Source organism: Pongo abelii, chromosome 19 (assembly GCF_028885655.2).
Source record: "Pongo abelii isolate AG06213 chromosome 19, NHGRI_mPonAbe1-v2.0_pri, whole genome shotgun sequence".
In the NCBI taxonomy this organism is placed as follows: domain Eukaryota; kingdom Metazoa; phylum Chordata; class Mammalia; order Primates; family Hominidae; genus Pongo; species Pongo abelii.
Genome location: NC_072004.2, coordinates 95,787,467 through 95,812,755, shown reverse-complemented (window position 1 = coordinate 95,812,755; position 25,289 = coordinate 95,787,467). Strand labels below are relative to the sequence as shown.

The 25,289-nt window shown below is 47.3% G+C and overlaps 1 protein-coding gene across 3 annotated transcripts in view; it reads right to left on the bottom strand.

Moving 5' to 3' along the window:
• The window catches only part of RNF213 (ring finger protein 213), a 135,229-nt gene that overhangs the window by 52,139 nt on the left and 57,801 nt on the right, over positions 1-25,289 (bottom strand). For all 3 annotated transcript variants that reach the window (XM_054535867.2, XM_063718332.1, XM_063718331.1), the window contains exons 18-28: positions 24,003-24,125; positions 18,462-18,642; positions 15,676-15,849; positions 15,185-15,334; positions 11,059-11,684; positions 9,405-9,570; positions 7,274-7,491; positions 5,924-6,064; positions 5,653-5,817; positions 3,291-4,446; positions 352-545 (exon numbers count right to left, since the gene is read on the bottom strand). In XM_054535867.2, coding sequence (XP_054391842.2) covers positions 352-545; positions 3,291-4,446; positions 5,653-5,817; positions 5,924-6,064; positions 7,274-7,491; positions 9,405-9,570; positions 11,059-11,684; positions 15,185-15,334; positions 15,676-15,849; positions 18,462-18,642; positions 24,003-24,125 — 3,294 coding nt within the window. The remainder of the gene's footprint in view (positions 1-351; positions 546-3,290; positions 4,447-5,652; positions 5,818-5,923; positions 6,065-7,273; positions 7,492-9,404; positions 9,571-11,058; positions 11,685-15,184; positions 15,335-15,675; positions 15,850-18,461; positions 18,643-24,002; positions 24,126-25,289) is intronic.

Below are 25,289 nucleotides of genomic sequence, written 5' to 3'. Positions count from 1 at the left end.
TCCCTGTACCATTTTTATGTTTAGACACAGAAATACACCGTTTTACAATTGGCTCCAGGATTCAGAACAGCCATGTGCAGCACAGGTCCGCGGCCTAGGAGTGACAGTGTGTACCATAAAGCTTCTGTGCGCAGTGGGCTCTACATCTAGCGTAGTGTAAGCGCACACCATGACGTTCACACAAGGAGGAAATTGCCTGACAACACACCTCAGAGCACGTTCCCACTGATAAGCTTCATAGGACTGTGCGTGTGGAAACAAGGAATTCTATACATGGGGAGGAGTCACGCAGGGACATGGGGACCATGTCTTTACTGATGTGGCCATCAGCTGACGCTGGAGGGCACTTACTGAGGAGGTCACGTCCAGGTGAAAGAGCACGGGGACCTTCTGATACTGCACGTCCAGGAAGGGCAGCAGGGCGCCCAGGACTTGGCTCTCATCCACCTGAGGGTCGATCAGTCGAATTGTTTTCAGAGGCACCTTTTTCACGTTTAACTGCGTCTTCAGTTTGTCGTGCAACCTCTTCACATACAGAGACTTTCCTATAACATTAATACAGAAATTAGGGCTGGGAGTGGTGGCTCATACCTGTAATTCTAGCACTTTGGGAGGCCGAGGCGGGGGGAATCACTTGAGGTCAGGAGTTCGAAACCAGCCTGGTCAACGTGGTGAAATCCCGTCCCTACTAAAAATACAAAAAAATTAGCCAGGCATGGTGGCAGGCACCTGTAATCCCAGTTACTCAGGAGGCTGAGGTAGGAGAATCGCTTGAACCCGGGAGGCGGAGGTTACAGTGAGCTGAGATTGCACCACTACACTACCGCCTGGGCATCCCTTAAGACATCCCTTAGGGTGCAGTTGTCATCGTTAGGGTGACAGAGTGAAACTCTGTCTCGAAAAAATATATATATAATATATATATACATACACTATATATGTATATATAGAATATATATAGTATATATAGAAATGATATATATAGAAATATATAGACTATATATAGAAATCTATATAGACTATATATAGAATATATATATATAGTGTATGTATATACAGTATGTGTGTGTATATATATATAAATATATATATATAGAGAGAGAGAAATTAGATGCCAGGGCTAGGACAAAGAGTAAGAGAATCTATAAAGATCCACTAGAAGTTACTTCTCTTTGTATAAAATTCAAAACTGATGCAACATAACATCAGATTCAAGAACACGCTCTTGAACCTTCACATTTCCCAGCCGTCACCTACTCACTCTCCTGGCCACCTCCTGCCTCCGCAGGACAGCAGGCAAAGCAGAGTCCCGCGCCACTTAGCACTAGGAACATGTTCTGAAAAACGCATTGTGAAATGATTCTGTCACTGTGAACATCAGAGTGTGCGTGCAGAAACCCAGATGGTAAAGCCGACCACACACCTGAGCTAGGTGGAATAGCCCATTGCCCCTGGGCTGCAAGCCGTGACGGCATGGGGGCATCCTACATACAGGGGGAGCTGTGACATGGGACAAATATCTGAATATCTAAACATATTCAGGCTGGGCACGGTGGCTCAGGCCTGTAATCCCAGCACTTTGGGAGGCCGAGGCGGGTGATCACTCAAGGTCAGGAGTTTGAGACCAGCCTGGCCAACATGGTGAAACCCCATCTCTACTAAAAACTAGTCAGGCGTGGTGACATGTGCCTGTAATCCCAGCTACTCGCGAGGCTGAGGCAGGAGAATCGCTTGAACCCAGGAGGCAGAGGCTGCAGTGAGCCGAGATGGTGCCACTGCACTCCAGCCTAGGTGACAGAGTGAGACTCCATCTCAAAAATAAAAATAAAAATAAAAATGTAGAAAAGGTACAGTAAAAAACATGGTATTATAATCTTTTGTTCTTTCTTTCTTTCTCTTTTTTTAAAAGACCAAGGCCTTGCCCCGTTGCCTAGGCTGGAGTGCAGTGGAGCATTTGCAGCTCACCACAGCCTCAACCTCTTGGCTCAAGCGATCCTCCCGCGTCAGCCTTCCTAGTAGCTGGGATCACAGGCACGCACCACCACGCCTGGCTAATTTTTAAAGTACTGTTTCCTAATCTTATGGGACCGTGGTCATATACACGGTCTGCTGTTGACTGAAATGTCATTATGTGTTGAGTGACTAGCTAATGAAAGTCACAGCAAAAGGAGAGGCTTCAGCAGGGAGGGGAAGAGTAATGTTTATCCCAACACGATGAGGTACTGTTGATAGGATAAAGTCAACAGAACAGAAGCTACTATTTCTTTTTAAGGGAAACAAGATGGCAAACGAAGGGTGGGTCAAAAGGCACGGCTTTCTCTTCAATTCTGCCTCCCCTTGCTCACACAACCAACATCAACCCCAAAGAGGCCAGTGGCATTTAAGGGGAGAAGAAGTAAACTTCAGGCTGGGCGTGGTGGCTCACACCTGTAATCCCAGCACTTTGGGAGGCTGAGGTGGGCGGATCACCTGAGGTCAGGAGTTTGAGACCAGACTGGCCAACATGGTGAAACCCTATCTCTGCTAAAAATACAAAAATTAGGCCGGGCACGGTGGCTCATGCCTGTAATCCCAGCACTTTGGGAGGCCGAGGGGGGTGGATCATGAGGTCAGGAGATCGAGACCATCCTGGCTAACACAGTGAAGCCCCATCTCTACTAAAAATAAAAAAATTAGCTGGGTGTACTGGCGCGTGCCTGTAGTCCCAGCTACTCGGGAGGCTGAGGCAGGAAAATCGCTTGAACCCGGGAGGCGAAGGTTGCAGTGAGCCGAGATCACGCCACTGTACTCCAGCCTGGGCGACAAGAGTGAGACTCTGTCTCAAAAACAAAAAACAAAAACCAAAAAAAAAAATTAGCCAGGCATGGCAGTGGGCACCTGTAATCTCAGCTACTCAGGAGGCTGAGGCAGGATAATCGCTTGAACCCAGAAAACGGAGGTTGCAATGAGCTAAGATCACGCCACTGTACTCCAGCCTGGGTGACAGAGCAAGACTCCCTCTCAAAAAAAAAAAAAAGAAAAAGAAAAAGAAAAAACAAAGTACACTGCAGAGATGTTTGCTGAGAGGAGGAAGGGAATGGGGCTCCCAGGGAATACCCACTGTGGGAGACCAGGTGACCAGGGTGCCTGGTTCTGGCACAGACCCTGATTGACACCCACAGATGAATCACACCCTCCCTGAGCCTCGGTTTCTCCACCTGCAGACAGGCTTCATCTGCTGGAGGGGGAAGGGCCCCGGGCAGTCCCTGGGAGACGGAGACGGGGCCTGCCCACCCTGCCGCTCTCCTTACCAACACCTGCTCGCTCCGAGGCCACGATCCCAACACACAGCCGGTCCTTGAACACGGCCGCCGCCGACAGGGTCTGCTTCGGGACCCGGTAGTGACCTGCCAGGTAGGCTTGGATGGCCTCGAGGGGTGCCTGGGGGGTGACGAAGACCTTGTGCTGGCTGAAGGCAGAGGGGAGGTAGCAGTGCTCCCAGTCCCCATCGCAGACCATCACGAGCTGGTAGTCTTCTCGGTGCTGCTGCGTGCACAGTTTCTGGAAGAGCTCCTCCGCTTGGCGCGCCACCTCGTAGCTCAGCTGATCTGCGAACAGCAGGCTGTAGACCTTGTGCCCCGGGGAGCCCAGGGTCAGGCAGCGGCGCAGCAACAGCGCCACCTCCTCGAAGGTGGTTGCCGGGGTGCAGAGCAGCACCTCATCGTAGGTGGGCAGGGGCTGGCTTGGGGTTTGCATGTAGACAGCCAGGGCGGCTGGCAACACCTCGGAGTGGCCACAGACGACGAGGTTGGGCTGGCCGACCTGCAGACCTCTCGGGAGACAACGCTCCACGGGAGACCCACCCATCCCTGCCAGGTGAGCCAGACAGCGGCCAAGGGTCTCTAGGTCGAGGCAGTCAGGCAGGAAGGCAGGAAGGCACCCCATGGACTGCTCCATGATGACCCTCAGCTTGTCCACCAGGCTGAACTCTGAGAAGAGCATCAGCGGGAGCTCTTCCATGACTGTCCTCATGCGGTACCTGGCGGCCTCACTCTCGCACCCCACAGAGGCCCTTAAGACATCCCTCAGGGTGCAGTTGCTTTTGATGAAGGATAGCATCGTTAGGGCGGCATCACTCGGGGGCTGCTTCCTGAGCTCAGTGCTCAGGTAAACCAGCTGCTCTGCCGTGTAGAAGTTCAGGTAAAAGTGCTCCATTCGTTTCTGGGTCACGAATCTCTTCCAGCTGTCAAGGAAGTGCTCCATCTGCCTGCAGAGGGCTGCCAGCAGCTCAATGACATCTCCACCTTCTGCAAGCTTCGTCACCAGGTCCAAGCCAAAGTCCATTTGGAGAGACACACCCTGCTTGGGGGAGCAGTAGGCCGTGGCGATCCAGGTCCTGAACAGCATATTCCCAGCAGAGTGCAGGTCGATGAAGGCCTGGCTGAGCCTCTGCACACTGCAGAAGACCTGGAGACGCAGAACCACGAGGTTAGCTCACAGAACCATGCGAGAGGGTAACACGCTACTCTGCAACAGCACACAGGCCTACCGCCAAACGACGGCCCTGTCCACGGGTCCACTGCATGATCTGCGCTCACAAGGCCTCCCTCCTCATCTACACAACCCACCCGAGAAGATGGCACTCTTATCAGGAAAAGAGTCATTGTACAGATAAACGGTATCACTGGTTTTAATTTTTTTTTAATTTTTTTTTTTTTTTTGAGATGGAGTCTTGCATTGTTGCCCAGGCTGGAATGCAGTGGTGTGATCTCGGCTCACTGCAACCTCTGCCTCCTGGGTTCAAGCAATTCTCCTGCCTCAGTCTCCCAAGCAGCTGGGACTACAGGCACATGCCACCATGCCCGGCTAATTTTTGTAATTTTAGTAGAGATGGGGTTTCACCATATCGGCCAGGCTGGTCTCAAACTCTTGACCTCAAGTGATAGGCCCGCCTCGGCCTCCCAAAGTGTGAGCCATGGTGCCTGGACTGTTATAATTTTTTTTAATTAACTTTTTTTTTTTAATTGGGAAAAAAAAAACCTTATACTTTTTGAGACAGGGTCTGGCTATGTTGCCCAGGCTGGCCACGAACTCCTGGGCTCAAATGATCCTTCCACCTTGGCCTCCCAAAGTGCTGGCTTCACAGGTGTGAGCCACTGTGCCCAGCAGAGATAAAGGATACCATTTGTAAAGTACATATCAACTTTAGAGAAAGAACCCATCATAAAATTGAGAGACTATTACTTAAACCGGTACACCATTCTCAATATGATTACTTCTGTTTTGTCCATCTAAATCTTAGTTATTTGGATTCTTGCTGATTTACAGAGTGAGAGAGGCAATTCAAGTGTCTTTCTAAGGGCTATCTGCTGGGTGACCAACCTCCTTCTCAGTGCAGTGGACAGGTTGCCAGCTTGCAGCGTTCATCCTACGGATTGTAAGGAGGGACTGCTAACCCAGGGGCCTGCCTGCCTTAAGACCTCTCTGGGGCCGCGGACTAGAGTTCCATGCACCCTACAAATGTGCCAACTCTACTCTCCATGGGCCTAAGAGCAGAGCCCTTCTTATCAGTCAAATCCCAAGTCAAATCCTTTCCGTTTTCTTGGGAGTACACAGCCCTCACGGACGAGACGACACCACCAGCTTAGCGCCACTGCAAAGATGCGCCCTCACCTCTGAAAACCTCTCCACTTCCGTGTTGTTATGATCCTTCTTGCCAGACATCAGCATCAACTTGTTCAAAAGCTCCTTCAGCTCCTCTAAAGAGTACTCTCGTCGCTCCTCGTGGCTGCCAGGGCTCTCAGGAAGGATCAAGTGCAGAACCGTGTCTGGGGAAATCTGTGAAGAGCACAGGTTAGAAGTCACTTTCTTGGGGGCAGAAGCCCTGGACTGGCAGCAGCCTGCAGACGGGCCGCAGCTGCGCCGAGGGCTGGGGACCGCTCACCTTCTGGCCACCTTTGGGTGCCTGGATCACATAGATGCCTCTTTGGTTGATGGCCGTGGCCAGGGTCAGGGATGAGAGTTCCACAGACCCATGACTCTCCTTCACAGTCTTCAGCCACTCCAAGTTCCTGGCAGAGTCACACTGTGGGGACAAAAGGAGAGAACACGGGCCACGGTTGGAGCAAGCATCTTGCCCGTCTCCCTCCTGCGGTCGGCCTCCCACCTCTGCCTCGCTGCAGAGCCTTCTCCCCACGCTTCCCCACGGCTCAGGACGCAGTCACCCACTGAGCGCCCCGACTGGACCAGGTGCCACCCTGACAACGTGATCTGTCACTCAGTGCTGCTTTGTACTCGCTGTTACACATTTCCTCCAGTGCCTGGTGCCCCGGCTGGCACATGGAGACACTTGGCTTATATCTGTGGAGGAGTGGAGGGGAATGAGCAGCCGCCTGCCTGCCTCTCTACCAGACGCCATCATTCTGCCAGGTCCCCAGTGCAGAGAACCCTCTGGGGGTGACGCTGGAAGCAATGGCTGTGGAGTCCCAAGTCCTCAGTGTCCTTCTGTGGTCCCCGAGTACAATAAGAGGAGTTCAGGAAAAATCACAACAGAGGGTTTTGTTTGGAAACTCTGCTGACCTCTAGCAGAAAAATGAAGATAGCTTTACCTGCCCTTCCATGTGTCACTTCTTCCTCCACCCACGTGCAGAGCAGCTGTCCAGAGGCTGGCCCAGGTATCTAGTTAAGCTGCGTATGTCAATTCAGACCCTGCTACGGGTAGTTTACTTAAACTTAAATGTTTACTTTTTTCTTTCCTTTTCTTTTTTTTGAGACAGAGTCTCACTTTGTCACTCAGGCTGGAGTGCAGTGGTGTGATCTCAGCTCACTGCTATCTCTGCCTCCCGGGTTCGAGCAATTCTCCTGTCTCAGCCTCCAGAGTAGCTGGGATTACAGGCGCACACCACCATGCCTGGCTAATTTTGAATGTTTACTTTTTTCTGATAAAAAATTCTATCAATTATAGAAAATAACAAAAAGTAACAGAATAAAATGACAATTACAACCATTCAGAGAAAACTCCTGACAATGTTTCAGCATATTTCCTTTCTGTCTTTTTTCCAGGTGTGTTTTGCACCTTAGAGATTACTATGTGTCATGTAATTTTGTGTCCTGCTTTCTAAGTAACAAGATGGTGAATTTCCATTTATGAAGAAAAGCTTTTTAAATATCATTGAAAACGGCTGTGTACAAACCTACCATACAAGTGTACCACCATTTGCACAGTCACTCCCCTAATGTTGCTAAGCAACGCTCTATTCAACAAAATCTGCATTAGAGCCAGAATAAGACTCACCAGTTTCCTGGGCAGGTACTGGTCATTGTCTAGAGCCTTCCACAGCTCTTTCAGATGCTTCATGAATGCACTGAAGCCCACCCTGGGGTCCAGCTTAAACAGCAGGGATGCGTAGCCCTGCATAGCATCATGGAAGCAGGCCACCCGGTCCACATCAATGTCATTCTCCCCCGCTGAGATGGAGGCCAGGTCCACAAACACCTTCAGCTCATTGATGCCTGGGGAAGAGAAGAGGGGAGGTCAGCGTGGGACTGTTCCATGACAGCACAAGACTCGGTCTTGGGCAGTAATCCTTACTGAAGCTGAAATGGATATTTCATTAATTTTTAAGTTTCTGTCCACTTTCTGCTTTCAGTAAGAGTCCGGAACACCTAATGTTTTGTAGTTTTTTTTTTTTTTTTGAAACAGAGTCTCACTCTGTCACCCAGGCTGGAGTGCAGTGGCGCGATCTCGGCTCACTGCAACCTCCGCCTTCCAGGTTCAAGTGATTCTCCTGCCTCAGCCTCCCGTGTAGCTGGAATTACAGGCGCCCACCACCACACCTGGCTAATTTTTTGTATTTTTAGTAGAGACGGGGTTTCACCATGTTGGTCAGGCTGGTCTCCAACTCCTGACCTCAGGTGATCCACCCACCTTGGCCTTCCAAAGTGCTGGGATTACAGGTGTGAGCCACCACGCCCAGCCTGTAGCGTCTGTTAATACCACTAAACGATATCTCGCCGTTCCTGAGCAATTTCAATGTCCCAGGCACTGTACTGTACTGTGCTTTTGTGTACGCTGTTACCTTCAATCCACACAACATTACCATTTAAACAAAAAGAAACTAAGGCTCAGCTGTAAATAACATGTTCACAATTAACATGTTAATTGTGAAACACTCAGATCATTCCCCTCAGATAAATTACTCATTGAAGGATGTGCATCAGCGTGGACCAAAGAGTCCACCATTCAAAGCAGTGGCTCTCCCAAGAGAGCCAGAGCCTGCAATCCAGCAGATGGTGGCCCCCAGACCCCCCAGCACACCTGCACTGCCACCTATGCCCCTCCTGCCTCCTCTGCCTCTTCCTCTCTCCTCTGCCAACGACATCTAAACCACAGAACTGAAGAGGCTCCCAAGAAACGCACAGCATCAGTGGATAAGCTGTGAGAAAAATCTCTCTGTGGGGCCGGGCGCGGTGGCTCATGCCTGTACTTGCTCATGCCTGCACTTTGGGAGGCCGAGATGGGTGGATCACCTGAGGTCAGGAGTTCAAGACCAGCCTGGCCAACACGGTGAAACCCCATCTCTACTAAAAATACAAAAAAGTAGCTGGGTGTGGTGGCAGGCACCTGTAATCCCAGTTACTCAGGAGGTTGAGACAGGAAAATCGCTTGAATCCAGGAGGTGGAGGTTGCAGTGAGCCGAGACAGCACCACTGCACTCCAGCTTGGGCAACAAGGCGAAACTCCCTCTCAAAAAAAAAAAAAAAAAAAAAAAGCCAGGTGCAGTGGCTCATGCCTGTAATCCCAGCACTTTGGGAGGCCGAGGCGGGCAGATCACGAGATCAGGAGATCAAGTCCATCCTGGCTAACACGGTGAAACCCCATCTCTACTAAAAATACAAAAAATTAGCCGGGCATGGTGGCGCGCACCTGTAGTCCCAGCTACTCGGGAGGCTGAGGCAGGAGAATGGCGTGAACCCGGGAGGCGGAGGTTGCAGTGAGCCAAGATCATGCCACTGCACTCCAGCCGTGGCGACAGAGCGAGACTCTGTCTCAAACAAACAAACAAACAAACAAAAAAAACCTCTCTGTGGGCAGGAACTCTCCTTGTCCTCCAGTAAAAATCTACTGGAAGAAAAAGCTGAAGGGGGCAAGATTTTAAGGAAAAGGAACCTGAGCCATTTATAGCTTCCGAAGTGGCAGGGTATGGCAAGGTGAGTGGCTTTTACACCAGCACATGGGAAATACTGTACCAATGTGAACTCTATGAGCAGTGCCCATCTCCCTAAAGCATGCAGGCAACGTCTTTCTGCCCTTTACATAGTCCTTGGCCAAGGGGAGGTATTGCCAAAGAGTTTAGGAACGCCACACGGTGCGCCATCTGAAAACTTTCTCCAGACTTCCACGCAACCCCAAAGGCTGATTTTACCTCCAAGAGCCTCCCGGACCCAGCAGATGAAATCCTTTCTCAGGGACAGAGCCTTCAGCCCCTTGCACCGGGCCTCGCTGATGTCCTGGAGCAGCTTTTTGGCCCGGATGAGCTCCTGGTTGATCTGGTCCAGTGTTTCATGGCGAAAGTCGTCGAAGTTATCAGTCTGCAAGAAAAAGCTCTACTGTGGACTGGAACTCATTAATCAGAACCCCACAATCTGTGAGCTGCAAGCACTGACCATCCCAGCAGCCCCACCCTCCCTCAATGCCTAGATTTGCCACTGTTGTGACAACAGGCACACCAAGCTCTTACCCCTGAATTGGATGATCAAACCCCCACGGCTGTTTCTCCCTGATCAAGAGTAACTGTGATTCCTGGGAACCTGATATTCTGCTAAGCATTTTAATAAAGTGGATTTTAAAATCAATTCCTCACATAACCCTGCCAGGTAACTACTGTTGCTTTTTCTGCTTCATCAATAAAGGCCCAGAGCAGTTGCTTCCTCGAGGACGTGCACTGGGGTTCAAGTGTAAATGGATGTGATTCCAGGTTTTTTTTTTTTGAGATGGAGTCTCACTCTGTCGCCCAGGCTGGAGTGCAGTGGCACGATCTCGGTTCACTACAACCTCCGCCTCCCTGGTTCAAGCGATCCTCCTGCCTCAGCCTCTCCAGTAGCTGAGATTACAGGCACCTAACACCACACCTGGCTAATTTCTGTATTTTTAGTAGAGACGGGGTTTCACCATGTTGGTCAGGCTGGTCTCAAACTCCTGACCTCAGGTGATCTGCCCACCTCAGCCTCCCAAAGTGCTGGGATTACAGGCGTGAGCCACTGTGCCCAGCTGTGATTCCAGCTTTTATGCTAAATTCTAATCATTATCTCGGTCTACCTAAAAACATAAGAAGCAAAAGACTCAGCCGGGCGCGGTGGCTCACACCTGTAATCCCAGCACTTTGGGAGGCCAAGGTGGGTGGATCACGAGGTCAGGAGATCGAGACCATCCTGGCTAACACGGTGAAACGTGTCTCTACTAAAAAAAAATACCAAAAAAATTAGCCAGGCGTGGTGGTGGGCACCTGTGGTCCCAGCTACTTGGGAGGCTGAGACAGGAGAATGGCGTGAACCTGGGAGGCGGAGCTTGCAGTGAGCCGAGATCGCGCCACTGCACTCCAGCCTGGACAACAAGGTGAGACTCTGCCTCAAAAAAAAAAAAAAAAAAAAAAAAAATAGCAAAAGACTCACCTCTTAACTCTAACAGAAACAACTGATTTACCGCTTTTGGGTGGAACTGGGAGATGCAGTTGGGCAACCGACAGTGTTTTGCTTTTTGGCTTCTGTAACCTAAAGAGAGCCTATGACGCTTTACAAATGCCCATTACGAAAAGAGGATTGTTGCCCTTTCCTGAGTTCTTGATCTTCATACAGACCCAAGAAAACTCCCTCTGGCTAAGGAGCAGTGGTACTATTTATAACAAAGGTAAAAACAAAGCCCTTGGGATATTCAGGCCTCAAGTACCACACACACAGGAGCCCCTGACAGAAGCTCTAAGTCATCCGCCCCGCTTTTCAAAGCCACAAAGCCCATGGTTCCTGAAGAGTCTGAGGCAGGACGCCCCTCCAAACCCCCACAGTCCCCAGCAAATAACTTACAAAATTTAGTAAAGTGTTGAGAACACTGAAGTCACCGGTCAGTCCCAGGCTCTCTTTCACCTGCAAGATGACCTTGGCTGCATGGACGGCCTGGTGCAGGTGATGGTATTCCTTGATCTGTTCGACTCGCTCCTTGATCCAATCTCTTTGGCCCTGGTGGTCCACAGTGCACATGATCTTAAGTTCTGAATCCAAGTCCGTGTATTTATTCACAAAGTCCTTGAAGATGACATCAATCTCTGCAAGGGTGACCTCTCCTGACTTTAGATCCTGGTACAATTTAATGAACTTTCTGTAAGAAGGTTGATACAAATAGTCATACACCTCTTCAAGCTCAAGGATGTGCCTTTCTGATTCTTCTTCGGGCTCACTCAGCAACTCTGCGGCTTCCCGGTCCTCCTTAGGCTCACCCAGCGGCTCTGCGGCTTCCCGCCAGAAGATCTGGAAGATGTGGCTGTCTCTGAGCAAGTCTATCTTCCCAGCCATTTCTCGGACCCGGGAGCTCAGGTCGTAATGCGTTGTCCTCTGCGAGTTTGAGGAGGTGGACAGTCTCACTGTCACGGCTTCATTTAATCTTTTACTGCTGAGGTCTTGTGAGTATCTTATTGCAAGCACTCCAAAGTCCACTTTAGAAACCAAAAGAAAATGTCAGAAGTCAAAGCTCTAATCATGATTCCATTTTATTTCACTTTCCTAAGACTTACCCTCCTCACTTCTCTGAGCGAACTCAAGAGCACACAGCTGCTAGGATTTCTTTCTCAGGAAGAGTTCACAGGTCTTTCCCTCCCCGCTTGGCCTTGTTAACCAATATTCATGATAAAGAAGGCATCATAAACTTCTGGGTAAAGATGGCAGTGGGAAAACATGCATCTATTTACTCTATTTGCCAAACCCCACTCCAATGACAGAATATAAATTGCATTTAAAAAGTCATAAACTAGTTGGGCGCAGCAGCTCATGCCTGTAATCCCAGCACGTTGGGACGCTGAGATGGGCAGATCACCTGAGGTCAGGAGTTCATGACCAGCCTGGCCAACATGACAAAACCCTGTCTCTACTAAAAATACAAAAATTAGCCAGGCGTGGTGGAGCGCACCTGTAATCCCAGCTACTCAGGAGGCTGAGGCAGGAGAATCACTTGAACCTGGGAGGTGGAGGTTGCAGTGAGCTGAGACTGTGCCACTGTACTCCAGCCTGGGTGACAGAGTGAGACTCCATCTCAAAAAAAAAAAAAAAAAAAAAAAAAAAGTCATAAACTAACAAGGACAGGAGGAGGAATGGCGAACAGGATAACAGGAACAAAATTTTAGAAGTTGAAAACGAGCTGCACCAGTGGTAAATGACACATGAGGCCTGATAACATGGAGTCCTGGGGCCCCAGTGGGCAACGCTGAGAGCTGAGCAGTTTTATGTCACAGGATTCCCAAAAAGCAGACACACATTGTGCAGGTCACTGCAGACTGGGAGGTGGTGACGAAATAAGGAAGACTGGGTTCAAAGTCTGTTTAAGACACGGTCCAGGCTGGGCACAGTGGCTCACGCCCATAATCCCAGCACTTTGGGAGGCTGAGGCGGATGGATCACTTGAGGTCAGGAGTTCAAGACCAGCCTGGCCAACATGATGAAATCCCGTCTCCACTAAAAATACAAAAAATTAGCTGGACGTGGTGGTGGACACCTGTAATCTCAGCTACTAGGGAGGCTGAGACACAAGATTCACTTGAACCCACGAAGCAGAGGTTGCAGTGAGCCGAGACTGAGCCACTGCACTCCAGCCTGGACAACAGGGCAAGACTCTGTCCCAAAAAAAAGACGTGGTCCATCCAGCACACCGACTGTCACCCCAATGCCCTGACACAGCAGGTGGACCCCCTCCTTCACCCCAGCAGCCAACAGATGGTTTATTTTCTAGAAAGGATAACGCAGAGGGGCGTGTGGATTGGAGGCCACAGATACATGGCAGAAAAAAGGGCATTTCTAGACACATCCCCTTTCTCAGGAAGCTAACAGAAGACATGAATTATCCAGTCTCAGGGGGAAGGAGGACGGGGCGTGAAGCACAGGAGACAGAGGGAGGTGGCAGAGAACCACACTGAGAACACGGGCCACGGAAGGACCACGCACGGGATGCCAAGGCCCGCCAGCCCACTTCTCCCTCTTGCTCCCAGAAACCTGGCAGCCAGGCCCACACCCTCCAGGCAGGAGACAGAAGACTTAAGGAGACAGGCCAGCTTCCAGGCCGAGCCACGGCACCCCACGGCAGCACCCCGCAGAGGGCCAACCCACTTGTGAGGGCTTTCTCTTAATAAACACAGACAAACAAGAATGTCCAGACATAGGAGGAAAATCAAAACAAATCAACAAGTGAAAGGAACCTGGAGGAAGCAGCACATGATGCCAGGAAAAGCAAAACCTCCAAAACAAAACGGTGAATAACCCAGAAGGGAAGATGCTGCGACGTGAACAAGAACAGGATAGAATTTAAAAAGGATCATTCCGAGAAAAAGAATTCCTTTACATTAAATATACATACGAAAGCTGACATGAAAACCTAAGCAGAAAGTTTGGTTCTGAATAAATCTCTCAAGAGCAGAGCAAAAAACAGAGATAGAAAACCAGAGAGAAAAATGATGACAGTTAGATGATCATCCAGGAGGTCCCGTATCCAATTAACAGGAATTCCAGCAAGAGAAGAAAAAATTAAATCATTCAAGAGAATTTCCCAGAACCCAAGGATTTTGATGTCTAGAGTTGAAAGACCTACCTATTAATACCCAATAGAGGGGACTGAAAATATTTTATTTTTTGAGACAGGGTCCCATTCTGTCACCCAAGCTGGAGTGTTGTGGCGTGATTTCAGCTCACTGCAGCCTCGACCTCCCAGGCTCAAGTGATCCTCCTGCCTCAGCCTCCCAAGCAGTTGGGAATACAGGCATGCACCACTGTGTCTTGCTAATTTTTTGCATTTTTTTAAGAGATGGGGTCTTGCTATGTTGCCCAGGCTGGTCTCAAACTCCTAGGCTCAAGCAATCCTCCTGCCTCGGCCTCCTGAAGTGCTGGGATTACAGGTGGGAGCCAACATGCCCAGCCTCGATGGAACATAGATCCAGGCCAAGACACGTTATTATTTCAGAATATGAGTAACAGAAAGAGCTCAAGAGCTTCAAGAAAGAGAAAACAGGTCACACACATGAAGGATGTGTAACTGGCACTGCATCGGACTTCTCCATACATAGCCACACTGTGGAGGCAATGATGGTGCAGCACATTGAAACTTCAGAAGGAAAATGACTTCCGGTCTGTAATTCTAGACCTAGCCGAGCGACTGACCTAGTAAGAGGACAGACATCTTTAGACACACAAGGATTCGAGGGTTTAACCTCTTACACCCCCTTTTCTCAGGAAGCCAGTGAGGGTGTGCTCTGCCAACAGAGGAAGCAGGAGTGAGTAGCGGGGGAGGGGGGCGCGGGAACCACGTCTAACCCAGGTGCGAGGCAAAGGCTCCCTAGGAGGTGGAGGGAGACTCCACCCTACAAAGGTCAAACCAATGATCTTCAAGGAAATTCAGACACTCGGCAGAGATTGGGATGGAATTAGAAATTGATACAATGAAAACAGTATATCATGAACGCAGTGAAAACAGCCTTTGACAGGAAATGTAACTCTGTGGAAAACAGAGTTTGTGCAAAAATTGTAAAATGATGACGGTTTCTTTCGTGGTTCACTTGTGATCCGTGTGGGTCCTGATGATTCAACCCTAAACAATGATGCAACTCCACTATGAGAAAACAGGGAGCAACAGGAGGTGGAAAGGTGATGTGTGCAGGGCACAGACCAGAAATGTGTGGCTCTAAGTCCTCATCTTCCGCAGTGGGCGTCAGCAGCTCATGCTGACACCGGAAAAATCAAGGAGACATTTAAGCATGTTATTTGGAAATGTGGACATAAATACCAAAAAGAAGAATCTAAAAGAAGTGAAAGCGATCCCCCGAGCAAATGCAAATTTAAAAAAAAATTTTAAAGCCTTCTCTCCAAAATAAAGATCTGCTACTGTGATCCATTCTTACTGTGTTCTCCTCTAACCCTTTGAGAGCCCTCAACTTTGTTCACTTCTCAGGAATACCACCTTGTATCAGATGTTTCACGTTCCCACACATCTTCAGGAGACTACCAACACATCTTTTCTCTTTCTTTAGAAATAACAGTTCCTCCATTCTCCAATCCAGTGCTTCCTCCACAGCACATTTTTCATCCTGGGGTGAAAGACTTTTTTCCTCTGGAAAATAAGAACAACAATAAAGTAAACCAATACAGCGAACAAATGCCATTTTCCATGGCAACGCTTTGAATGCGCCCCACCTTCCCCGCCACCAGGAGAAGGACTAGGACGGTTTTGCGCATAGCCACTTTTTCCAGATGGCCATTATTTTATCACTTTCCCGTGATGTTCTTGAGAATTATAAACCACCCCTATCAACTTACGAGCAAGAACAGATACTCATTATCAAGGCTAAGATGATCATCTCCTTTACAAAAATGCACACGCAAACACAAACGTGTCTTCAAGCTACTTAATGCCTCAGGAGCCTGAAGTGCGTATCTCGACTCGATGCTTACTCAGTTGCCAGATGTCAAGAAACTGATTCTTGTGCTTTATAATCAGCTCCAGTTGTCCAACTAAAATCGTTCCAGTTAGGAGGTCACCAACAACTTTCGTGAACACAGAGTCAGCAGCAGCCATCAACTTCTTGCCATCCTGTGTGATATTTGCTCGTATTTTCTCATCGGTTCCTGAACAGATGAAGAACACAGTTAAAACAGTGGGCTCCCCACCTCCTGCCTCTTTGCCGTTACCATGGGAATTCCAAATAACCTCTTGTTCTGCCCCCACTTCCTCAAACACAGGCAATGGCTGGCCAGTGTCTCCAGATGCGCCAATCACTCCACTCCCTTCTGCTTTCCCCCACAAGGATTAGGTCTTGCCCAGATTCATCCCCTGAACAACTTCCTTGTCCACGAAGATGACCCCCCCAATGGCCAAGATCAGCTGGGAGACACATTTCTCAGGTTAAAACCATGTCCCCTTCAGTATATGGACGGGCTGACTTCCTTTTTTTTTTTTTTTTTTTTTGACAGGGTCTCACTGTCTCTGTCACCCAGGCTTGAGTGCAGTGGCACAACCATAGCCCACTGTAACCTGATTTTCCTGCCTCAGCCTCCCGAGTAGCTAGGAACACAGGTGCACACCACCATGCCTGGCAAACTTTCAAAATTTTTTGTAGAGACAGGGTCTCACTTTGTTGCCCAGGCTGGTCTCAAACTCCTGGGCTCAAGAGATCCTCCCCCCTTGGCCTCCCAGAACATTAGGATTATATGCATGAACCACCTCACATGGCCTGAATATATTTTCTAAATAGAATACACAGAATCTTCTTTAAAAAGCCCCCGCCCTAGGAATACCTACAGCAGAAGAAACTGTACCAGGGGATGCAGACATACCTAGTAATGCCTATCAGGATGGTCTTAGGGAGACATTTTCATAGCATATGCAAAGAGAGAAACAGCCATGTGATAACTTTATACTCTGTACATCTTCATTATCTTGCAAAATCTTGGAATTGATTTTATGATAAATTTAGAGGGCAGAATTTTATATGTTTCGTTTAACCACTTAGGATTTCTCTCCCAGTAATATTAGAGCCATACAATATTAGGAGAAGATAAAGCTTATCTGCACCATAAGAAACAAACATAGTAGCTTTATTAATCATTGCAAAAACTTGGAAGCAACCAAGATGTCTTTAATTAGGTGAAAGGGTAAGCAAATTGTAGCACATCCATACAACAGAATATTATTCAGTGGTAAAAGGAAGTTAGCTCTCAAGCCATGAAAAGACACGGAGGAAACATAAATATGTACTACTAAGTGAAGGAAGCCAGTCTAAAGGTGACATCCTGTAAGATTCCAACCATAGGACATTCTGGAAAAGACTAAAGGAAATGGGAGGGGTGGAGCATGGGATTTTGTAGGGCAGTGAAACTATTCTGCATGATACTGGAATGGTGGACACAGGCCATGGTTTATCCAAACCTCAGAGAATGGACAACACCAGGAACAAACGCTGCTGTAAACTATGGACTTTAGTTAATAACAGTGTATCAATATTGGCTTATCAGCTGTAACAAAAGCACCACACTAATGCTGCATGTTACTAACAGGGTACTGCCTGTGTGATGGTGGTGGAGATAGATGACAACTCTCTGTACTTTCTGCTCAATTTTTCTGTACACATAAAAGTGCTCTAAAAAATTCTATCCAACTTATAAACAGGCTGCGCATGGTGGTGCACACCTGGAGTCCCAGCCACTTGGGAGGCTGAGGCAGGAGGATCACGTGAGCCCGGGAGGTCAGGGCTTACAGTGAGCGATGATGGCATCACTATACTACGTGCTAATTTGGGCAACAGAGAAGACCTTGTTTTAAAATTAAATAAACTGCCAGGAGCAGTGGCTCACGTCTGTAATCCCAGCTTCTTGGGAGGCTGAGGCAGGAGAATCGCTTGAACCTGGGAGGCAGAGGTTGCAGTGAGCTGAGATCACAGCACTGCACTCCAGCCTGGGTGAGAGAGCGAGACTCCATCTCAAAAATAAATAAATAAATACAAATAACACAAAAATGATCTTTTCAAGAGAGTAGCTTTTACTTATGCACTCCCATATTAATTCAGTTATTTGATCCCCACAACTTCCCTGATGTGTAGGAAGCTCAGCATTGATTTTGGCTGTTCCACATCCAGTGCCTTCTCACTAAAAGACATGAATCTAAGGTCTCACACGTCAACTGGACTCTAACGTTTTTAGGATGGAATGTCTGTCTGTCTCCCTCCTTGACCACAGAACACTTGGGGCACGGGGGGCTGGGTGGGAAATCAGACAGCACATACTTCACTTTCTGTTGAGGTCATCAATGTTGGCTTGGACATTCTATATTGATCTCCAAATAAGACATACCTGGGTCTGGGTTTTAGTTTTTACTACTTATAATCTTTGAGACCTTAGGTGAGTCGCATTGCCTTCTCCATTTGTTTCCTGATCTGAAAATTGGGGGCCTTGAAGGGGACTTTCAGAAGGGTTGTTTCAAGGGCACTTCCCTTGCAACCCAGCACACTCGCTAGGGTACAGCAAGCATTCAATGAATAGTGGCTGTTAGCATTAGTTATTATTTACAACGCAAGACACTCTGAGCCTTCCAGGGTCTCTCTGTCCAAACTGCAGCCTTTGTCAAACATCAGCCCATCCCAATTCAGTATCATCATGTCATATCTTCTGCCTCCCACCTTTCCCAGAGTCAAGAAGACACCACCTTCCCTGAGCTGATGTTCCCAGCACTCCCGCAAACATACCACACAATCTGAAGAGGTGCTTGACATCTGCCAACGTGAGCAGATGCTTTAAAATGTCATCGAAGTCGTCCACGGCTTCCCCATTGTTCCTAGGCCAGGACTTAGTGATCACAGCAGACAAGAGAGTGCCAAATTTCCGCAAATCAGAGCAAGAGAGCCCCTGAAGGATACTGGTCTGAGACTACAAGAAAATTAATAAAAGAGGGACATTTAGAAGTTTTTCATTAGTTTGTTTTGAAATAACAAAAGCAAATTACCTACTCAATAGCATTTCAGAAATCTACTGTAACTTGTTTTATAAGGCCACAAAAAGAGCAAAATAGTAAAACACTTTACATTTCTTCGAAAATTTTCATTTCCTTGTATACTGCCTCCTTAAGTGTCCAGCACCAGAGATGTGAAGACACACACACAAACACACACCAACATAACCAGTCACCCTCCTTCCTTCTGGCTGCCAGTTTCTACATTTTTTTTTTGGACTTTCATATCATGAAAAATACCAAAAATGAATAAACCCTTAATATAGCATATATTTTATGTTCCTAAACTGTAATTCTTTTAAAAAGCTGCCTACAAACAACATATACATTTTAATTCTCTTTTTAATTCTCCTCCGAGAAACAATATTTTTCTTCCTTAGGTTCAAAGTTTCTGCAAAACATTTCAGTAATTAGTGAAAACCACAAGGTTAATTTATAATAGATACTTTCTGACATTTAAAAGGATAAAAGAAAACCTTATCCAGCCACATGTTAAAGGAACTATACACCATGATCAAGTGTAATTTATCTCAGGGATGAAAGGTTGATTTAACATCAAATATCAGTTAATAATAATAGGAAAATATCACATGATCATTTCAGTAGATAGGGGAAAAGCATTTGACAAAATCCAACTCTCTTCTATGATTAAAGAAAAAAAAAATTCAACAAATGAGGAACAAAAAGGAACTTCCACAAACTGATAAAGGGCATCTATGAAAAGCTCATGCTGACATCACACCTGGTGGCAAAAGACTGAAACCTTCTCTTAAGATCAGAACAAGACAAAGATGTCCACTTTCATTCAACATTGTACTGGAGGTTCTAGCCAGGGCAGTTATGCAAGAGAAAGAAATAAAAGGCATCCAGATTGGAAGAAGTGAAACTCTATTCACAGATGATATCATCTTATGTATAGAAAATGTGTCTCTCATGCACACACACACACACACACACGCACACAATTTGAGCTACCAAATGAGCTCAGCAATGTTGCAGGATACAAGACACATGGAGCACTGTGTGTCTAGACACCAGCAAGGAACAATCTGGAAACGGAATTCAGAAAACAATTCCAATTACAATAGCAACCCCCCAAAAAAAAAAGTACTTAGAAATTTAACAAAAGAAGTGCAAAATTTAAACTATGAAAAATACAAAACATTGTTAAAAGAAATTGGCCAGGAATGGTGGCTCATGCCTGTAATCCCAAGACTCTGGGAGGCCAAGGAGGGTGGATCATCTGAGGTCAGGAGTTCGAGACCAGCCTGACCAACATGGTGAAACCCCGTCTCTACTAAAAATACAAAAATTAGCCAGGCATGGTGATGGGCACCTGTAGTCCCAGCTACTTGGGCGCTCCAGCCTGGGCAACAGAGCGAGACTCCGTCTAAACAGGGAAAAAAAAAAATCTAATTGAATGAAAGAAATCCAACTTAACCTTGTTAAGACGGCAATGCTCTCCAAACTGATCTATACATTGAATACCAGCCCTATCAGAATCCCAGCTGACTTCCTTTTCAGTGGAAACTGACATACTGATTCTAAAATTCTTATGAAATTGCAAGGGACCCAAAATAGCCAAAACAATCTTGAAAAATAAGAACAAAGTAGGAGGACTAACGCATCCCAATTTCAAAACTTACTAGAAACCAATGGTAGTCCAAACAGTGTGGTACTGACACAAGGATAGACAAGTAGATCAACACATAGACTTGAAAATCTAGAAATAAATCCATATATGTATCGTCAACAGATTTTTGACAAAAGTGCCAACATCACTCAACGGGGAATATAGAGTCCTTTCAACAAATGCTGGGACAACTGGATGTCCACATGCAAGAGAATGAAACAGAACCCTTACCTCACACCATATGCACCATATACAAAAAGGAACTCAAAATGGATCAAAGGCCTAAATGTAAGAGCTAAAACTATAAAACATTTAGAGATAAATAAACATAGGAGTAAATCTTCATCACCTAGGATTTGGCAAAGGATTCTTTGACACCAAAAGTACAAGCAACAAAAGAAAAAACAGATATGCTCAACTTCTTCAAAATTAAAGACTTCTGTGTTTCAAAAGAAACCAACAAGAATGTGAAAAAACAACACATAGAATGGGAGAAAATACTTGCAATCATGTATCTGACAAGGGACTTGTATATAGAATAAAGACTCCCAACTCTATAATAAAAAGACAACCCAATTTAAAAATGAGCAAAAGAGGCCAGGTGCAGTGGCTCATGCCTTCAATCCCAACACTTTGGGAGGCCAAGGAGGGAGGCTCATGTGAGTCCAGGAGTCCAAGACCAGCCTGGGCAACACCTCAAGACCCTGTCTCTACACAAAGAAAATTTTTTTTTTGAGACAGAGTCTCGCTCTGTCACCCAGGCTGGAGTGCAATGGCACGATCTCAGCTCACTGCAACCTCCGCCTCATGGGTTCAAGTGATTCTCTGGCCTCAGCCTCCCAAGCAGCTGGGACTACAGGCACATGCCACCATGCCCAGCTAATTTTTTGTATTTTTAGTAGAGACAGGGTTTCACCATGTTAGCCAGGATGGTCTACAGGCGTGAGCCACCGTGCCCAGCCCAGAGAAATTTTTTTTTTAATGAGCTGAACATGATGGCATATGCCTGTAGTCCCTGCTACTCGGGACGCTGAAGTGGGAGGACCACTTCAGCCCAGGAGGTTGAGGCTGTAGTGAGCTGCGATCGTGCCATTGTATTCCAGCCTGGGTGACAAAGCGAGACCTTTTCTCAAAAAAAAAAAAAAAGGGGGGGGGGTGGGGATGAGGGGCAAAATATCTCAATAAACATTTCTCCAAAGAAGATACAGACAAATCCAATAAGCATATGAAAAGATGCTTGATATCATTAGTTATCAGAGAAATGCAGTTAAAAACCACAATGAGGCCGGGCACGGTGGCTCATGCCTGTAATCCCAGCACTTTGGGAGGCCGAGGCAGGTGGACCATGAGGTCAAGAGATTGAGACCATCCTGGCCCACATGGTAAAACCCCATCTCTACCCAAAATACAAAAATCAGCTGGGCATGGTGGCACATGTCTGTAGTCCCAGCTACTCGAGAGACTGAGGCAGGAGAATTGCTTGAACTCAGGAGGTGGAGGTGTCGCAGTGAGCCAAGATCACGCCACCGCACTCCAGCCTGGGTGACAGAGCAAGACTCCGTCTCAAAAAAACAAACAAAAACCACAAGGAGATACCACTTCATACCCACTAGGATGGCTAGAATCAAAAAGTTAGATAACACATGTTGATGAAGATGTGGAGACCACTTCATACCCACTAGGATGGCTAGAATCAAAAAGTTAGATAACACATGTTGGTGAGGATGTGGAGAACCTGGAAGCCTCCTAAGCTGCTGGAGGGATTGAAAATGGTTCAGCTGCTGTGGGACTCGGCCCGACAGTTCTTTAAACAATTAAACATGGAGTTACCATATGATTCAGCAATTCCACATCGAGGTATACACCCAGGAGAAATGAAGACATACACCCACACATAAACATGTACACTAATGTTTGTATCAGCAGATTTATAATAGCCGAAGAAGCAACCTAGATGGCCGTCAATGGACACATGGATAAACGGTAATATTTGGCCATGGAAAAAAATGAAATATAGGTTGAGCATTCCTAATCCCAAAATCCAAAATACTCCAGAATCCAAACTTTTTGAGTATAATGATGCCACGAGTGAAAAATTCAACACACAAATACTTAACACAAACTTTGTCTCATGCACAAAATTGTTAAAAATATTGTATAAAATTATCTTCAGGCTACGTGTATAAGATGTATATGAAACAAGTGAATTTTGTGGTTAGACTCTGGGTCCCATCTGGAAGACATCTCATTATGTAAATGCAAATATTCCAAAATTTGAAAACATCTGAAATCCAAGACACTTGTGGTCTCAAGCATTTTGGGTAAGGAATACTTAACGTAAACTGACACATGCTACAATATGGATGGACTTTAGTTGTTATTGCTTTTTGAGACAGGGTCTTGCTCTGTCCCCCAGGTTGAAGTGCAGTGGTGTGATCATGACTCACTGCTGCCTTGACCTTCTGGGCCCAAGGGAGCCTCCCACCTCAGCCTCCCAAGTAGCTGGGACCACAGGTGAGCCCAGCCATGCCTGGCTAATTGTTTTTGTTTATTTTTTAGTTTTTATAGAGACAGGGTCTTACTCTATTACCCAGGCTTGTCTTGAACTCCTGGGCTCCCAAAGGGCTGTGATTACAGGCGTGAGCAACCGCGTCCAGCCTGGATGGACTTTTAAAACATTATGCTTGGCGGGGCATGGTGGCTCACACCTGTAATCTCAGCACTTTGGGAGGCCAAGGTGGGTGGATCACCTGAGGTCGAGAGTTCGAGACCAGCCTAACCAACATGGAGAAACCCTGTCTCTTCTAAAAATACAAAATTAGCCGAGTGTGGCAGCACATTGTTCTTTAAACAATTAAAAGACTCTTTAAACAAAAAGTAGCTGTAATTCCAACACTTGGGAGGCTGAGGCAGGAGAATCACTTGAACCCGGGAGGCAGAGGTTGCGGTGAGCCAAGATCCCACCATTGCACTCCAGCCTGGGCAAAAAGAGTGAAACTCTGTCTCAAAAACAACAAACAAACAACAACAACAACAAAAACAAAAACATTATGCTCAGTGAAATAAGCCATACCCGAAAGGCCACATATGATATGATTCCATTCATATGACAGTCAGAACAGCAGGGGGCTTCCTCGTGTGGTATTGCCTGCGAGACTGTTCCTGGGAGACAGGGGGGCACAATCTCTTCCCCTCTGCCGAAAAGAGCTAAATAAATTGATACAATTTTCCATTTCACACATTTTGCTTCCATAAATGTTCTGTCAACCTTTGGAGTCTTTTCCTGCACACCTACTGAGTAAGTGTTAACAATCAAACAAACCAGCAGCCACAATGATAACAGGGCTGTCTGAGGAATGGCCTGCAAGCCCGTGTGACTTGTGCCACATGCACACGGCCGTGATTCCATATGGAACACATGCAGGATGGTGCGAGCAGCAGGGGCTGTGCAGCACACCGAGGAATCCGGAGAGAACTGGATTTCAGCACCATTGCCCTTGGCGAGGGAGGAGGGTGCCCACTTCCCAATCTCTGAGTTAGCAGAGGAGCTGAGACCCAGCGGGTGCTCCATAGCCCTTAGCTGGGTCATGGCAGAACACAGCTGTGAGCCCGAATCCGTTTCCCCGGGGAGGAGAGGTTGTTCACCTGGCAGGCTGAGCTCACGGCTTCAATGGCGCATTTCTCAAAGGTCTTGGCCACACTGTCCTCTAAGCCTTTGGTGTCCCAGCGGCTATTGCAGTAGGCAGTGATCTGGGAGAGGGGTTTCTCCTGCAAAAATCGAAGGGGGGTGGTTTCAGAGCTTTCGGATGCAGCGCTCCAGTGCTCTATGGGATGAAAGTTCTTTCATCATTTTTACTTTCCCACTGTTTTACCGTTTCCCCCAATTTTAAGCTTCTCCCGGCCCACGCAAAGCATGTCCTCCCTGCCCCCCACCAGTGGACCAAAGGCTAAAATGTAAAAGAGTCTCTTTTCCCACTCTGCAGAAAAAGCACCTGGCTTGCAAAAACAGGTAAGTCATGAGAAATAGGTCATTTTTCCTTGTTTCTGACTTTTCCCTTTAAAGATCCATTTAACAGTTACATATAGGCCAGGCGCGGTGGCTCACGCCTGTAATCCCAGCACTTTGGGAGGCTGAGGCGGGTGGATCACGAGGTCAGGAGATAGAGACCATCCTGGTTAACATGGTGAAACCTCATCTCTACAAAAAATACAAAAATATAGCTGGGCGTGGTGGCGGGCACCTGTAGTCCCAGTTACTCGGGAGGCTGAGGCAGGAGAATGGCATGAACCTGGGAGGCAGAGTTTGCAGTGAGCCGACATCCCACCACGGCACTCCAGCTTGGGCGACAGAGCGAGACTCTGTCTCAAAAAAAAAAAAGTTACATATAAAACTCTCGTATCACATAAAAGCTAATTTTCCTCGAGCCTCAGGCCTTAATTCAGAATGAGGGGCATGTCTGTGTGTTCTCCACTTGTGTGTCATGAGGCTCCTGTCACCAACAGGCCACTTAGACTTGCTGCCTATAGGCAGGTTTGGCCCCTCCTGTGCCTGGGGCCCCATTGATGGAGGCAGGAGGCAGAGAAATCCTATGCAGACAAGGGCGGGTCCCTGGCAAAACCCCACCTTCGAGCCGAAAAGCCTGAAACCCATGGCCCAAAGTGAGAACCTCTATCCCTGCGTGCCTGCTCTCTTCCCACTGGTTCTTTCGGCGTAATGTCTTTTTACCAATAGAATAGTGAAAGAGAAGTAGCTTGACTGGAAACAGGTGACTTGACTTCAGAGGGATGGCTGGACTTCCAAGAAGAGAGGGTTTAACTTTGGAAAGACATCCTGACTTCAGGGAAGAGCCAGCCAGACACCTGGACCAGAGGAAGATTCCCCACCTAACCCATCCCCTCTCCAGCTCCCCTCTCCATGGAGAGCCATTTCCA